The following is a 15764-nucleotide window of genomic DNA, read 5'->3' on the forward strand; positions in this document are numbered from 1 at the left end:
CTAAATTATGACTCTCATGGTGCGATGTACGTTAGGGATTCTGATCAATCTTATGATCCATTAGAGAACCACCACATTATCTCTGCCCCCTTGAGACTACGATAGAGGCATCTGGATGGATTTGTCAAAACATTTGGCCCCACATAAGAACAAAGCATGTTTAATTGATCCTCATCTGCATCAGTTAAGTGCTTGTACATGCCAATCAAGTGATAATACCATCTGTGCATGGCTCTAGTGATTGGATGGCACACACCCATATCTATCATTATATACAGCATTTGTGAGTGTCTTTTCCAGACACTGATTATCAGCTTATCCTTAATAAATATTCTAGAGGAGTGAGAGCAGACTAGAAAGTGGTCTATATGTAAAGGAATGTTCTAAGAAAAATCCATAATCAAGACGGAGCTAAAATGGCATTAGAATTGGGGCATCTATTGGGCATATAGAAAACTTGGGTAACAGTTCATCCCTTTTAGGTGTCCATAATCCCGTGGGGCAGTCCAGGATTTCATATTTTACTAGGTATTTCCTCTGAGCTAAGAACTGAAGCTACAATACCTGCAGTACTGTGAAGCTAGTAATATCAAGGAGACATTACTAAGTTTACCAGCTGCTGCCAGAAGAGGGCACAGTACACATGGGTAATAAGGAGTAGGTAAGTGGTGGCTACTTTGTGACAGATGGACTGTAATATGTGGGCAGTTTAGACACTAAATGATCACTATGATGAACTAATTATCTGGGCAAAGAATAATAATCTCTGGGCACTGTTTGGCACTCTTTGGTTCCATGCAATGACAATATGATGCTGTGTCGGCACTGAGTGGCTCCATATAGACCACACATAGTACTGTCTGTGCACTGGCACTATGTGGGCACTGTTTGTTCTAAGTGGGCGCTGTTTAGTTCTATGTGGGTGCAGTTTAGTTCTATGTGGGTGCTGTTTAGTTCTATGTGGGCGCTGTTTAGTTCTATGTGGGTACAGTTAATTCTATGTGGGCACAGTTAATTCTATGTGGGCACTGTTAATTCTATGTGGGCACTGTTAATTCTATGTGGGCACTGTTAATTCTTTGTGGGCACTGTTAATTCTTTGTGGGCACTGTTAATTCTATGTGGGCACTGTTTAGTTCTACGTGGGCACTGTTTAGTTCTACGTGGGCGCTGTTTAGTTCTACGTGGGCGCTGTTTAGTTCTACGTTGGCGCTGTTTAGTTCTATGTGGGCGCTGTTTAGTTCTATGTGGGCGCTGTTTAGTTCTATGTGGGCGCTGTTTAGTTCTATGTGGGCGCTGTTTAGTTCTATGTGGGCGCTGTTTAGTTCTATGTGGGCGCTGTTTAGTTCTATGTGGGCGCTGTTTAGTTCTATGTGGGCACTGTTTAGTTCTATGTGGGCACTGTTTAGTTCTATGTGGGCACTGTTTAGTTCTATGTGGGTACTGTTTAGTTCTATGTGGGTGCTATTTAGTTCTATGTGAGCGCTGTTTAGTTCTATGTGGGTGCTGTTTAGTTCTATGTGGGTGCTGTTTAGTTCTATGTGGGTGCTGTTTAGTTCTATGTGGGCGCTGTTTAGTTCTATGTGGGCGCTGTTTAGTTCTATGTGGGTGCTGTTTAGTTCTATGCGGGCACTGTTTAGTTCTATGTGGGTACTGTTTAGTTCTATGTGGGCACTGTTTAGTTCTATGTGAGCATTGTTTAGTTCTATGTGGACACTGTTTAGTTCTATGTGGGCACTGTTTAGTTCTATGTGGGCGCTGTTTAGTTCTATGTGGGCGCTGTTTAGTTCTATGTGGGTACCGTTTAGTTCTATGTGAGCACTGTTTAGTTCTATGTGGGCGCTGTTTAGTTCTATGTGGGTACTGTTTAGTTCTATGTGAGCGCTGTTTAGTTCTATGTGAGCACTGTTTAGTTCTATGTGGGTACTGTTTAGTTCTATGTGAGCGCTGTTTAGTTCTATGTGAGCACTGTTTAGTTCTATGTGGGTACTGTTTAGTTCTATGTGAGCGCTGTTTAGTTCTATGTGGGCGCTGTTTAGTTCTATGTGAGCGCTGTTTAGTTCTATGTGAGCACTGTTTAGTTCTATGTTAGCACTGTTTAGTTCTATGTGAGCGCTGTTTAGTTCTATGTGGGCGCTGTTTAGTTCTATGTGAGCACTGTTTAGTTCTATGTGGGCGCTGTTTAGTTCTATGTGAGCACTGTTTAGTTCTATGTGGGCACTGTTTAGTTCTATGTGAGCGCTGTTTAGTTCTATGTGAGCGCTGTTTAGTTCTATGTGAGCACTGTTTAGTTCTATGTGAGCACTGTTTAGTTCTATGTGGGTACTGTTTAGTTCTATGTGGGCGCTGTTTAGTTCTATGTGAGCGCTGTTTAGTTCTATGTGAGCGCTGTTTAGTTCTATGTGAGCACTGTTTAGTTCTATGTGGGTACTGTTTCGTTCTATGTGGGCGCTGTTTAGTTCTATGTGAGCGCTGTTTAGTTCTATGTGAGCGCTGTTTAGTTCTATGTGAGCACTGTTTAGTTCTATGTGAGCGCTGTTTAGTTCTATGTGAGCACTGTTTAGTTCTATGTGGGTACTGTTTAGTTCTATGTGGGCGCTGTTTAGTTCTATGTGGGTGCTGTTTAGTTCTATGTGGGTGCTGTTTAGTTCTATGTGAGCATTGTTTAGTTCTATGTGAGCGCTGTTTAGTTCTATGTGGGCGCTGTTTAGTTCGATGTGAGCGCTGTTTAGTTCTATGTGAGCGCTGTTTAGTTCTATGTGAGCGCTGTTTAGTTCTATGTGAGCACTGTTTAGTTCTATGTGGGCGCTGTTTAGTTCTATGTGGGCGCTGTTTAGTTCTATGTGAGCACTGTTTAGTTCTATGTGGGCGCTGTTTAGTTCTATGTAGGTGCTGTTTAGTTCTATGTGAGCGCTGTTTAGTTCTATGTAGGTGCTGTTTAGTTCTATGTGGGTACTGTTTAGTTCTATGTAGGTGCTGTTTAGTTCTATGTGGGCACTGTTTAGTTCTATGCGGGCACTGTTTAGTTCTATGTGGGCGCTGTTTAGTTCTATGTGAGCACTGTTTAGTTCTATGTGGGTGCTGTTTAGTTCTATGTGGGCGCTGTTTAGTTCTATGTGAGCACTGTTTAGTTCTATGTGGGCGCTGTTTAGTTCTATGTGGGCACTGTTTAGTTCTATGTGGGCGCTGTTTAGTTCTATGTGGGCACTGTTTAGTTCTATGCGGGCACTGTTTAGTTCTATGTGAGCGCTGTTTAGTTCTATGTGAGCACTGTTTAGTTCTATGTGGGTGCTGTTTAGTTCTATGTGGGCGCTGTTTAGTTCTATGTGGGCGCTGTTTAGTTCTATGTGAGCACTGTTTAGTTCTATGTGGGCACTCTTTAGTTCTATGTGAGCGCTGTTTAGTTCTATGTGGGCGCTGTTTAGTTCTATGTGGGCGCTGTTTAGTTCTATGTGGGCGCTGTTTAGTTCTATGTGAGCACTGTTTAGTTCTATGTGGGCACTCTTTAGTTCTATGTGAGCGCTGTTTAGTTCTATGTGGGCGCTGTTTAGTTCTATGTGGGTGCTGTTTAGTTCTATGTGAGCGCTGTTTAGTTCTATGTGGGCGCTGTTTAGTTCTATGTGGGCGCTGTTTAGTTCTATGTGGGTGCTGTTTAGTTCTGTCAGCACTGTTTAGTTCTATGTGGGCACTGTTTAGTTCTATGTGGGTACTGTTTAGTTCTATGTGAGCGCTGTTTAGTTCTATGTGGGCGCTGTTTAGTTCTATGTGAGCGCTGTTTAGTTCTATGTGGGCGCTGTTTAGTTCTATGTGGGCGCTGTTTAGTTCTATGTGGGTGCTGTTTAGTTCTATGTGGGCGCTGTTTAGTTCTATGTGGGTGCTGTTTAGTTCTATGTGGGTGCTGTTTAGTTCTATGTGGGCGCTGTTTAGTTCTATGTGGGCGCTGTTTAGTTCTATGTGAGCACTGTTTAGTTCTATGTGGGTACTGTTTAGTTCTATGTGGGCGCTGTTTAGTTCTATGTGGGTGCTGTTTAGTTCTATGTGGGTGCTGTTTAGTTCTATGTGGGCACTGTTTAGTTCTATGTGGGCGCTGTTTAGTTCTATGTGGGTGCTGTTCAGTATTATGTGAGCACTGTTTAGTTCTATGTGGGCGCTGTTTAGTTCTATGTGGGCGCTGTTTAGTTCTATGTGGGCACTGTTTAGTTCTATGTAAGCGCTGTTTTGTTCTATGGGGGTGCTGTTTAGTTCTATGTGGGCGCTGTTTAGTTCTATGTGGGTGCTGTTTAGTTCTATGTGGGCACTGTTTAGTTCTATGTGGGTGCTGTTTATTTCTATGTGGGCACTGTTTTGTTCTATGTAAGCGCTGTTTTGTTCTATGGGGGTGCTGTTCAGTATTATGTGGGCACTGTTTTAATCCTAGGAGCTTGCAGTCAATCTCGGGGACATGATATAAGTAAAAGGTTCGATGTAGTCAAAAGTTTACGCTAACCAATGTTTTCTGAGTATTTTTATTTTCTGGACTACAGAGCATATCCTACAGATGTCATCCTGATGGACGCTGAGGAAGATTGCGGGAGTATTTCCTATTCTGCACAGTCAAATGCAGTGCTCCTGTAAAATCATTGTACTGGGGTATAGCTATTAACCCTTTTAGATAAAAACACTTTTGTTTTTCTGGACCGCACTAAATGTTTCCTTTTTCATCTTGGGATTTTGGAATTTAAAGAGGCTGTCACCAAATTATAAGTGGCCTATCTTGTACATGATGTGATCGGGGCTGTAATGTAGATTACAGCAGTGGTTTTTATTTAGAAAAACTATAATTTTTGATGGAGTTATGACCTATATTAGCTTTATGCTAATGAGTTTCTTAATAGACAACTGGGCGTGTTTTTACCTTTTGACCAAGTGGGCGTTGTGGAGAGAAGTGTTTGACGCTGACCAATCAGTGACCAATCAGCGTCATACACTTCCCTCCATTCATTTACACAGCACATAGTGATCTTGCTAGATCACTATGTGCAGTCACTTACTCACGCATTAACGTTACTAAAGTGTCCTGACAGCGAATAGACATCACTACCAACCAGGACGTGATGTCTATTCACAATACTGACACTTCGGTAACGTTTGTGTGAGATTTACAGCACAACAAGCGTAAAATCGTTTTAAATGACAGTTTACAGCGTAATCTCGCGAGATTACGCTTGCCTTGCTGTAAATCTCACACAAAAGTTACCGAAGTGTCAGGATTGTGACTAGACATCACGTCCTAGCTGGTAGTGATGTCTATTCACTGTCAGGACACTTCAGTAACATTAGAATGTGAGTAAGTGACTGCACATAGTGATCCAGCTAGATCACTATGTGCTGTGTAAATGAATGGAGAGAAGTGTATGACGCTGATTGGTCACTGATTGGTCAGCATCATACACTCCTCCGTACAATGCCCACATGGTCAAACCGTAAAACACGCCCAGTTGTTCATTAAGAAAGTCATTAGCATAAAGCTAAAAAAGGTCATAACTCTGTCAAAAATCATAGTTTTTCTAAATAAAAAACACTGCTGTAATCTACATTACAGCGCCGATCACATTATGTACACGATAGGGCACTTATAATATGGTGACAGAGCCTCTTTAAATCCATTTTCAGTCAATCTCTGTAGTAATGCCAACCTCGGCAATTATGTTGTCACTGTTGTGCAGTGCCATGATCTGAAGGGGTTATTTGCCGGGATCTGAGTTTTCTCTGATCCCGGCAGTTGTGGTAGTAGTGTGGCCATGTTTTACAGCCATACTCCTTGCTGGTGATCCCGTGGGCATAGGGGCTTTACCCATGTGGTCACCTTGACATAATGGTACATCAAGGTGCCATAGCTACTTCAGGCCCCTGACATATCATTGCCAAAGAAGAACTCCCCTCTATGTATTAACTAAAGATTGTTTGTTAGTAGAGACGGTGGAATAACAGTAGAGCTTAGATTTTGGAGAATTGTTAAAAGAAAACTTTAACTCTTGAATTTAATTTTACATCTTTCCACAGCTTAAAGGGGTATTCCCATCTTAAACTTGAATTGCATATCAACAGTATAAGCCATAAATGTCTAAAACAAAATAAGTGTCCCACCTCTGGGACTTGCACTTATCACCAGAAAGATAGTCATTCAACCCCATCCCATTTTGTGGAGAATCAATGGAGAGGTGATCGGGAATTGTGGAAAGAGCGGAGCATAGCGACCAAGTTTACATATAAGGCTTCGTTCACATCTGCGTCAGGACTCTGTTCATGGGTTCTGTTGGACCTTTTCATAAAGGGAACCCAAGAACTGAATCCAAACTGAAAGAATAGGATTCAGGTCTCAGCACACACTACAGCTGCTCTGTATACAGGAGACAAAGCAGCTGTATATCAAAATGTAGAAATAATTTTTAATAAAAACTAATTTTAAAGTTGCAGCAAACACACTGATCGACATTTTTTTTTTTTTTAAATCGCTTTCAAAAGGTGTACACAGCTGGCGACATCCGACGTACTATTACTGAGATGTCGTTAAGGGGAAGTATGGAGCGTGCTCACAGGCTGAGCGCGCTCCATACTCAGCAGGTTGACTCCGCCCGTTTAACACCTTAAATGCAGCGGTCAATCGCGACCGCGGCATTGAAATTGTTAAAATCAGGGGGGGTCGCCCCCTCAAACACACCATCACACACATCCCGCGACGCGATCGTCCGGTGACAATCTTTGTCAAGGCAGCCTGCCATCTTTGTACTGGAGACTTTCAGTATCACGATATACTGAAATACATTAGTATTGCAGTATATCATGCATGCAATCTAACTGGTTCAAGTCCCCTAGGGGGACTAATAAAAAAAAAGTAAAAAAACAGTTATAGAAAGTTTTTTTTTTATGTTCCAAAAAAAAATAAAAATATCAAAAGTTAAAAAAAAAACTTTTCTAATTTTTTCCCTAAATCAATGTTAAAAAAATAAAAGTTAACAAAACTGGTATCGCCGCATCCGTAAAAGTCCGAACTATCACATTATAGCATTGCTCAACCTGCTCGGTGAACGCCGTGAAAAAAAAATATATATAAAAAACACAAATTGCTGTTTTTGGTCACCATAGCTCTATAAAAATTTTTAATAAAAAGTGATAAAAAAGTCGCATGTACCCAAAAAGGGTATTGGTGAAAACTACAGCTCGCGCCGCAAAAATTAAGCCATCACACCTCTAAATTGACGGAGAAATAAAAAAGTTATGGCTTCATTTTTTTTTATCAAAGTGGTAAAACATAAAACAAAACATATAACTTCAGTATTGTCGTAATTGTGTCAACCTGTAGAATAAGGTGAATATGTTGTTTTTACCGCTTAATGGACGCCGTAAAAACAAAAACCCCCCCCAAAAATTGGAATCGCAGTTTTTTTCCCATTTTACCCCCCAAATAAATTTTTTGCAGCTTCCCAGTACATCATGCGGTACAATAAATGGGGCCATGAAAAACTACATGTCCCGCAAAAAACAAGCCCACTTACGGCTATATAGACGGGAAAAAAAAAACAGGTTATGGCTTTTGGAAGGCGGGGAGGAAAAAACGAAAATGAGAACTCAAATTGGCTGAGTCTCCAAGGGGATAATTGTTAGGTCACATGACTGACAGTGGGTGGAGCTTAACATTTTGAACAACTTTTTCATTCAGCTCTGTATATAAATGGAGGGAACAACATAAAATAACTTGAAATCTATACAAAATCAGTAAAGCAATGTATTTGAAAATTGACTCTGTTCTTTTTTTCACATTTAAATATTACAATTTCATAGAAGGTGGAAAAACACTTTAAATATCACACTGTCACCAATCCCATGGAATCTTCTTCTTCTAAAAGCCCTACAGAGATGTATTACAGAGACAATCATAAGGTACACGAGCAATTCTTCTAGGGGAGAAAACCCACATAATCCGGCATGTGATAGAACATTCCACAATTTCTATTTTAACAAAGTTTTCATATATCCACGTGAAAAAACCTCTATATAATTATGGAGGCGTATGGAAATGTAGTAATTTATGTGTAATACGGCCGTGTGCCTCATGTACCTGGACTGTAGATCTGATTGGCTCATAAACACCATATTACACCCTGTAAGACGGCATCCAGACGCAGATGTTCGGTATTCATATGTATAAATCAGATGATTTGGAGAATGAAGAGATAATGCATTATAATGAGCTGTGCAGCTGTGTGAGCAGGACAGGTTTTCAGCATCTGCAAATGTTTACATTCACTGACATTAGGCAGAGCTCTTAGAAATGGTGATAAATTGAAACACAAAGTATATTAGAAAGTTGGCTATCTGGTGAGTTTATGGAGGGCTTCTGTTTATGCGCAACAGCCTACCTGAATAAATAGAGCTGCAGGGTAAAGCATGGGGGTAGTCAGAGCAGTTCTAGAACATGGAGGTGGCTTGTAAACCGTATTAAAATAAAAAAAAGTTATAAACACAAAATACATAAACGTAGCTACATTAACCCCTTAATGACCGGGCCTGAAAAGACAATGACCAGCTACATTTTTCTGTTTTTACCTCTCTGCCTTTCAGCAGCCATAACTTTTTTTTTTTTTCAGGGACGTGGCTGCATGAGTCCTTGTTTTATGCGAGAGAAATAGTACTTTTTTTCCCCGCAGTTTGGGGGGAAAAATTATTATTTTTTACGGCGTGAACATAGGAAAAAGCGATACCCGGCATTGTTTTTCTTGTTTCTTTTTTATCCCGTTCACGTTAATATTACGGTCGTGTAGATACCTAATATGTGTAGGTTTTTTGTTTTTATGTAATGTGGGGGCAATAAAATATATTTTATGCAAAATAATGACTTTTTTTATTTATTTATTTTTTGTTACTTTTTTTTTTTTTAAATCCCATTAACCCCTTCCCGCTCCTGGACGTACTATTATGTCATGGTAGCTGTATCGTTCGCGCTCCATGACCTAATAGTACGCCAAGGGAGTAACGGCCGTTTGGCCGTCCTCCCGACACATACAGGAGCTGTGACAGCTGCTGTCTCAGCTCCTACAGCGGGGACCGATCGCTGTGTCCCCGCTGATTAACCCTTTAAAAGCCGTGTTCAATAGCGATCACGGCATTTTAGGGGTTAAGCTACAATCGCCGGCCTGCTACATGATAGCGGCTGGCGATTGTAACTATGGCAACCGGACACAAAACAATGGCGTCCGGCTATGCCATCGACGGAAGCCTAGTGGGTCCTGACAAAATCAGGACCCACTATGCTTGCTGTCAGTGAGTAGCTGACAGTTCTAATACTCTGCACTACGCATGTAGTGCAGTGTATTAGAATAGCGATCAGGGCCTCCTGCCCTCAAGTCCCCTAGTGGGACAAAGTAATAAAGTTAAAAAAAGATGTGTAAAAATAAGAAAATAAAAGTTTTAAAAGTAATAAAAGTAAAAATCCCCCTTTTTCCCTTATCAGTCATTTATTATTAATAAAAATATCTAAATAAACAAATAAACTATACATAATTGGTTTTGCCGCGTCCGTAACGGCCTGAACTTCAAAATTATTTCGTTATTTATCCCGCACGATGAACGCCGTAAAAGAAAATGATAATAAACCGTACCAGAATCACAATTGTTTGGTCACTTCACCTCCCAAAAAATGGAATAAAAAAGAGATCAAAAAGTCGCATGTCCCTAAAAATGGTACTGATGGAAACTACAGTTCGTTACGCAAAAAAATAAGTCCTCGCACGGCTTTATTGATTGAAAAATAAAAAAGTTCTGGCTCTTAGAATAAGGTAACACAAAAAGTGAATGATTGTTGACAAAACTTATTTTATTGTTCAAACGCCATAAGACATAAAAAAAAACTATAAACATCTGGTATCGCCGTAATCGTATCGCCCCGCAGAATAAAGTGAATATGTCATTTATAGCGCACGGTGAACGCAGTAAAAAAAAAACTAAAAAAAAAACAATCGTACAATTGCGGTTTTTTAGTCACCACGCCACCTAAAAATAGAATAAAAACTGATCAAAAAGCCGCATGCACCCCAAGAAAACTACAATGGATTCCTCAAGGGGTCTAGTTTCCAAATTGGGGTCACTTTTGGGGGGTTCCCAATGTTTTGGCACCACAAGACCTCTTCAAACCAGACATGGTGCCTAATAAAAAAGAGGCCTCAAAATCCACTAGGTGCTCCTTTGCTTCTGAGGCCGGTGCTTCAGTCCATTACCGCCCGAGGGCCACATGTGGGATATTTCTCTAAACGTCAGAATCTGGGAAATAAATATTAAGTTGCGTTTCTCTGATAAATCCTTTTGTGTTATAAAAAAAATGGTATAAATAGGATTTTCTGACAAAAAAAAAATGTAAATTTCACCTCTACTTTGCTCTAAATTCCCGTGAAACACGTAAAGGGTTCATAAACTTTCTAAATGCTGTTGTGAATACTTTGAGGGGTCTAGTTTCTAAAATGGGGTGTTTGATAGGGGTGTCTAATATATGGGCCCCTCAAAGCAACTTCAGAACTGAACTGGAACCTAAAAAAATAAATAAATGAGGCAATACTTTTCTTCTCCTAATCAGCAGCGCCCACTCCAAGATGACCCCAGTTTTGATCGTCTGTATAAATGGAGACCCCTATTAGACCGTTTCAGTGCCCGGTTTTCCCAGCATTCACCCTCGAGAATTGTATTTCTATTGATGAGTCCTTGGTACATTATAAATGAAGGCTTCAATTCCGCGAGTACCTGCCGGGTAAGAGGGCAAGGTATGGCGTGAAGATGTATGAGCTGTGCGAGAGTGCATCAGGGTATACCTACAGGTTTAGGATTTATGAAGGGAAGGACACCAGTTCTCAGCCCCCAGAATGCCCCCCCTTACTGGGAGTTAAAGCAAAAATTGTGTGGGATTTGGTGCACCCACTGCTGGACCAGGGTTACCACCTCTACCTGGATAATTTCCAGAAGTCCTGCGGCATGCGGCACTGCTAGAAAACGTCTCCCTAAGACTCTGCTGCGGGCAAACACTCAGAAGGGGTGAGAGCAGGGCACAATCTAGCAGCAACATATTGTGTGTCACGTACAAGACAAGAGAGATGTCACACCAGCACCCATGTACCAGTACAGAGACCCCCAAACCAGACTGCATCCTGGACTACAATAGGTACACGGGAGGGGTGGACTTGTCAGATCAAGTCCTGAAGCCCTACAGCGCCATGCGGTGTGGTATAAGAAGCTGGCCGGGCACATCATACAAATGGCATTATACAATGTGTACGTGCTACATCGATGTACAGGCCACAGGGGAACTGTCACTTTCACTTTCCGTTGCAGGGTTCACCCGACAGAAACCTCAGACGGAACCCCGGAACGGAAGCGAACGGTGATGTGAACAGGCCCTAACACGAAAGTTTTGTATTTTTTTAAGCTGGTTCACAAAAAAAAATAATTCCAAATTCTACTGAACCAATTGCCTATTTAGAGACCGGCAGCAGCTCCAGGAGCGACATCATAAGGAACACACTAGGCGGATATGCTGAGTAAAACTACACAGCTTATCCGCCCCGGTAGCCGCAGGGAATTCCGCCAGCAAAACCGCACCAAATAGTGGAGCAGGTTTCGTGAGGCGTGTCCGCTGCGGGAATCCTGCAGGGAAAAAAAAGTTTAGACTTGCCCCGGCCGTAGTTCTGGTGACGCGTCTCTCTCTTCTGAACGTAGCCCCGCCTCCTGTGATGACGCTGTAGACCATGTGACCTGCAGCAGTCACATGGGATGAAACGTCATGACAGGAGGCCGAGCTGCGCTAAGAATAGAGGATCGCGTCACCAGGACTACGGCCGGAGCACGTCTAAACTTTTTTATAAATTTAAAAAAGTGCCTTTTTTTTTTTCTCATTTGTGATTTTTGCGGCAGAACCGCAGCATTTCCGCAACAGAGGAGCAGCGATCCCACAGAATAAATTGACATGTTGCGGCTTAAAAAGCCAAAAGCCACACTGCAGGTCCATTATTTTTGCAGCGTGTGAATGAGATTTGTTCATTTCTCATCCACTCGGCTGTGACTGTGATACGCTGCGGATTATCCACAATAAAATGTGTTGCATAAAATCTGCAGTGTTCATGCGTGGCTGCAGTGTTCAGCTCCGTGTGTCAGCAGCGTATGATGCGTGGCTGCGTGAGTTTCGCGCAGCCGCCATCATTATGACACTCTGTTTGTATGTTTGTAGCACGCGGTGCTTTTCTGTTTTCATTCATAGTTTATACGGCTGCGGAAGCGCTGGGCGTGATTTTCACGCACCCATTGACTTCAATGGGTGCGTGATGCGCGAACAATGCACAAATATCGGACATGTCGTGAGTTTTACGCAGCGGACACACGGACACATGCTGCGTGAAAATCACTGAAGTCTGCACGGCCCCATAGAGTAACATAGGTCCGTGCGAGGCGCGTGAAAATCACACGCGTTGCACGGACGTATTACACGTTCGTCTGAATAAGCCCTAACAATAAGGCCCAGTTCACAGAGTTTTTGGGCCTTGATATTGACTCGGACACTGCGTCAGAATCAGCACCAAACAACTTCCAAAACCGCCTCCCATTGATTTAATCTGAAATCAATGAGAGTAAGTCGCGGAAAAAAGAAAAAGCAGCACGTCCTTTCTTGCCGCGGTTCTGCCTCTGACCTCCCATCGAAATCAATGGGAGGCAGAAAATGCATTTTTCGCTGCGTTTTCTGTCTGCTGTCCTCAATCGCCGCGGGCAAAAAACGCGGCAAGATAGTGTGGGCAGGTCAAAATCTGCCTCAAAATTCGGTGCGCGGTTCCAGGCGGGAGTTTGCGGGTGCGCACGATCGGTCGCACGGGCGGCGGTGTTTGACGGCCCCCATGCTACCCAGGGCCGCTATCAGGGGTGTATTAGGGGTACTGATGTGAGAGGCCCGGCCAAACCTAATTGAAAGGGGGGCCCGCAGCTCATGACATTCTTTTGGTGAAAAAAACGGGGGCCCATTGCAGGGGCCTGTTTTTTTTATACCAAAGGCAAGTTGCGGCAGTTTGCCGGGCCCCCCTTTCAATTAGGTTTGGCCGGGCCTCTCACATCAGTACCCCTAATACCCCCCCTGATGGCGGCCCTGGGTACCATGATATAGTGCTGGACGGAGTACCGTTAACAGGCGGTGCCACGGTAGGGGGGCCCAGAAAATGTAGCTGTAGGGGGCCCTGAAATTCCTGATGGCGGCCCTGGGCACAATATATCAATGTGATACGTGTCCTGAAAAACGAAGGCTCCGTATGAAAGAGTGTTTTCAAATGTATCATACATCCCTTGATTTTTAATCTACCCCAGTTTTACTTACCCTGATGCACTCCGCACATCTTATCCCCCTCGTCTTTCCCCTCTGGGCCCTGCTGTGTGTCCAGGCAGCTGATAACAGCCACATGTAGGGTATTGCCATACCCGTGGGAACACACATTACAGTTTATGGGGTGTATGTCTCCGGTCAAAATGCTCACTACACCTCTAAATTAATCCCTTAAGGGGTGTAGTTTTTAAAACGGGGTCACTTCTTGGGGGTTTCAACTGTACTGGTACCTCAGGGGCTTCTGCATACATGACTTCGCACCAGAAAATAAAAGTTCATTATTACGTCCCATGTACCACAAAATAATACCAATGAAAACTACATCTTGTCCTGCAAAAAACAATCCCAGATGTGGCTAAAATGACTAAAAAGAAAAAAAGTTAAGGCTCTTGAATTGCAGCAATACAAAAACCCCAGAACATTTTTTAAAGAGTATTTATTGGGCAAACGTAGTAAAACATAGAATAAAACCTATACATATTTGGTACCCCCGTAATTGCATCGATCCATAGAATAAAGGTAACATGTTATTTATACTGCATAGTGAAATTCGTAAATTCAAAACGTGAAAAACAATGCTGGAATAGCCGTTTTTTTTTTATATTTCCTCCCAAAAAAAAGTTCGTAAAAGTTAATCAATATAGTATATGCACCCAAAAATGGGTCATTAAGGCCAAAATAGGCCTGGTCGTTCAGGGGTTAAAAACCAACCATGAACGACAAGTCATTCAGAGAACGGCCATCGAAAATCATGTATGGCCAACTTTAGTTCAGCTTTGTTTTCTACATTCAGAACTTTTAGGTGCTTGTCTGGATAATCCGCAGCCTGAGGAATTCCAGGTCTATGGTTCAATAGTGCGAAACTAACCTAATATAGTATTTACTACTGTGTGGAACACCAATAAGCAGGTGTTGAGCAGTTTTTAGGATAAAAAAAAAATCTGACGTATTTACACTGATCTCAGATCATTCCCAAACCTTCTTTATTGGAACTAGAATGAGTCCTCACCCGAATAAAGACAATGCCATAAAATGCTTTTAAAGGGGTTCTCCATGACATAAAAAATCCTTGTCTATACCTAGGATAGGCCATCCATGTTTGATCGGTGGTGGTCCGAGCTCTGGGGCCACAATAAAGGGATCGGGGTACTCACAAGATTGCTGTGGCCCTTTTATTGTGTTGATCATCAGAGGTCCCGGATGGGCCACTAATATGTGATCAGTGGTGGTCCGACCTTTAGGACCCCTGCTGATCAGCACAATGAAGGTCCTACTGGCACAGCGGCTCATCTGTATGGACAGCTATGCCTGGTGCTGTAGCTTGCCCCATTCTTTTGAATGGGGCGAAATGGGGGGACGAGCTGCAGTACCAGTTGTCCAAAAAGGGTATATACACAAGGGTTGTCTTCATGAAACATGATAAAATTCTGTCTGCCTGAAGCCAAACTTCGGACCTTCCTGCATACATTAATTGTTTCGTTCAATGGCTATAAATTTGTCTTCAGAAGCTCCCCCTAGTGGCGGCTGCAGGCAGACAGAATTGTATTATTTCTCTTAATGGCTGTTTAGAGGGGAGCAGGAGATTTGGTCCTGCGTAATTGTAAGACCGAGCTCTGACCACCTATACAGATATATCAAGAAAAAAATCAGCACAGAATTTTGGACCAATTTCCATTAAAAAAGGGGGTCCAAATGTGAACAATCACTGTAAAAAGAAAGCCATAGTCATTTTTTTTAAAATTCTAATGTTTTATACAGTGCAGACATATTGTGCACAGAATGTATGGCTCATAACTTCACATAAACCCAATTCAATGACCAGTAAGTTTTTGTGAGAGTGGGAACAACCCTGATAAGCCGGAGCAAAAACATGCGAGCCCAGGGAGAACATACAACCTCCATGCGGATCATGACTGTGGTAAGATTTGCACCCAGTTCCCCAGTACTATAATATAAAAGGACCAGCCACTGAGCCACCATAGTGCCCATGTGGCCCTGTTTATACTTATTTTAGAATATTTTTCAAGTTCTCCGGATTAGACCTTCAATACAAGAATATAGGACTTACCTATGGGAATGTGGGCTGCTCTCTGCGGACTCCATGGTACAACGGGTATATTAAGAAGAAAATGCCATAAATTCAGGACTTTCCTTACTGCTCTGTATGGTCCCGCATGAGACTGTAGGTAGATCCCGGTCAGATGTGGCTTATCAGACACAGTATGTAAACACTGAAACCAGGTCCTAGCAGTGTAAACAGTCCCTACCCTTGTGGTGATTTACTGTACGTCCCATAAATAGGTGTACGGATTCTTGTTAATTCTAAAATAGAACTTATTCTATGTCTATCACTCACATACATAATGCCCTTTAATACAGGTGC

General features: G+C 42.3%; 1 protein-coding gene across 1 annotated transcript in view; it reads right to left on the bottom strand.

Annotated features, from left to right (window-relative positions):
* The window catches only part of LOC142652435 (fer-1-like protein 6), a 39873-nt gene extending 24389 nt beyond the window's left edge, over positions 1–15484 (bottom strand). The window contains exon 1 of the mRNA XM_075828077.1: positions 15450–15484. Within this exon, the coding sequence (XP_075684192.1) occupies positions 15450–15484 (35 nt within the window). The remainder of the gene's footprint in view (positions 1–15449) is intronic.
* Positions 15485–15764: the final 280 nt, after the last annotated feature.

Source organism: Rhinoderma darwinii, chromosome 5, assembly GCF_050947455.1.
Source record: "Rhinoderma darwinii isolate aRhiDar2 chromosome 5, aRhiDar2.hap1, whole genome shotgun sequence".
Taxonomy (NCBI): Eukaryota; Metazoa; Chordata; class Amphibia; order Anura; family Rhinodermatidae; genus Rhinoderma; species Rhinoderma darwinii.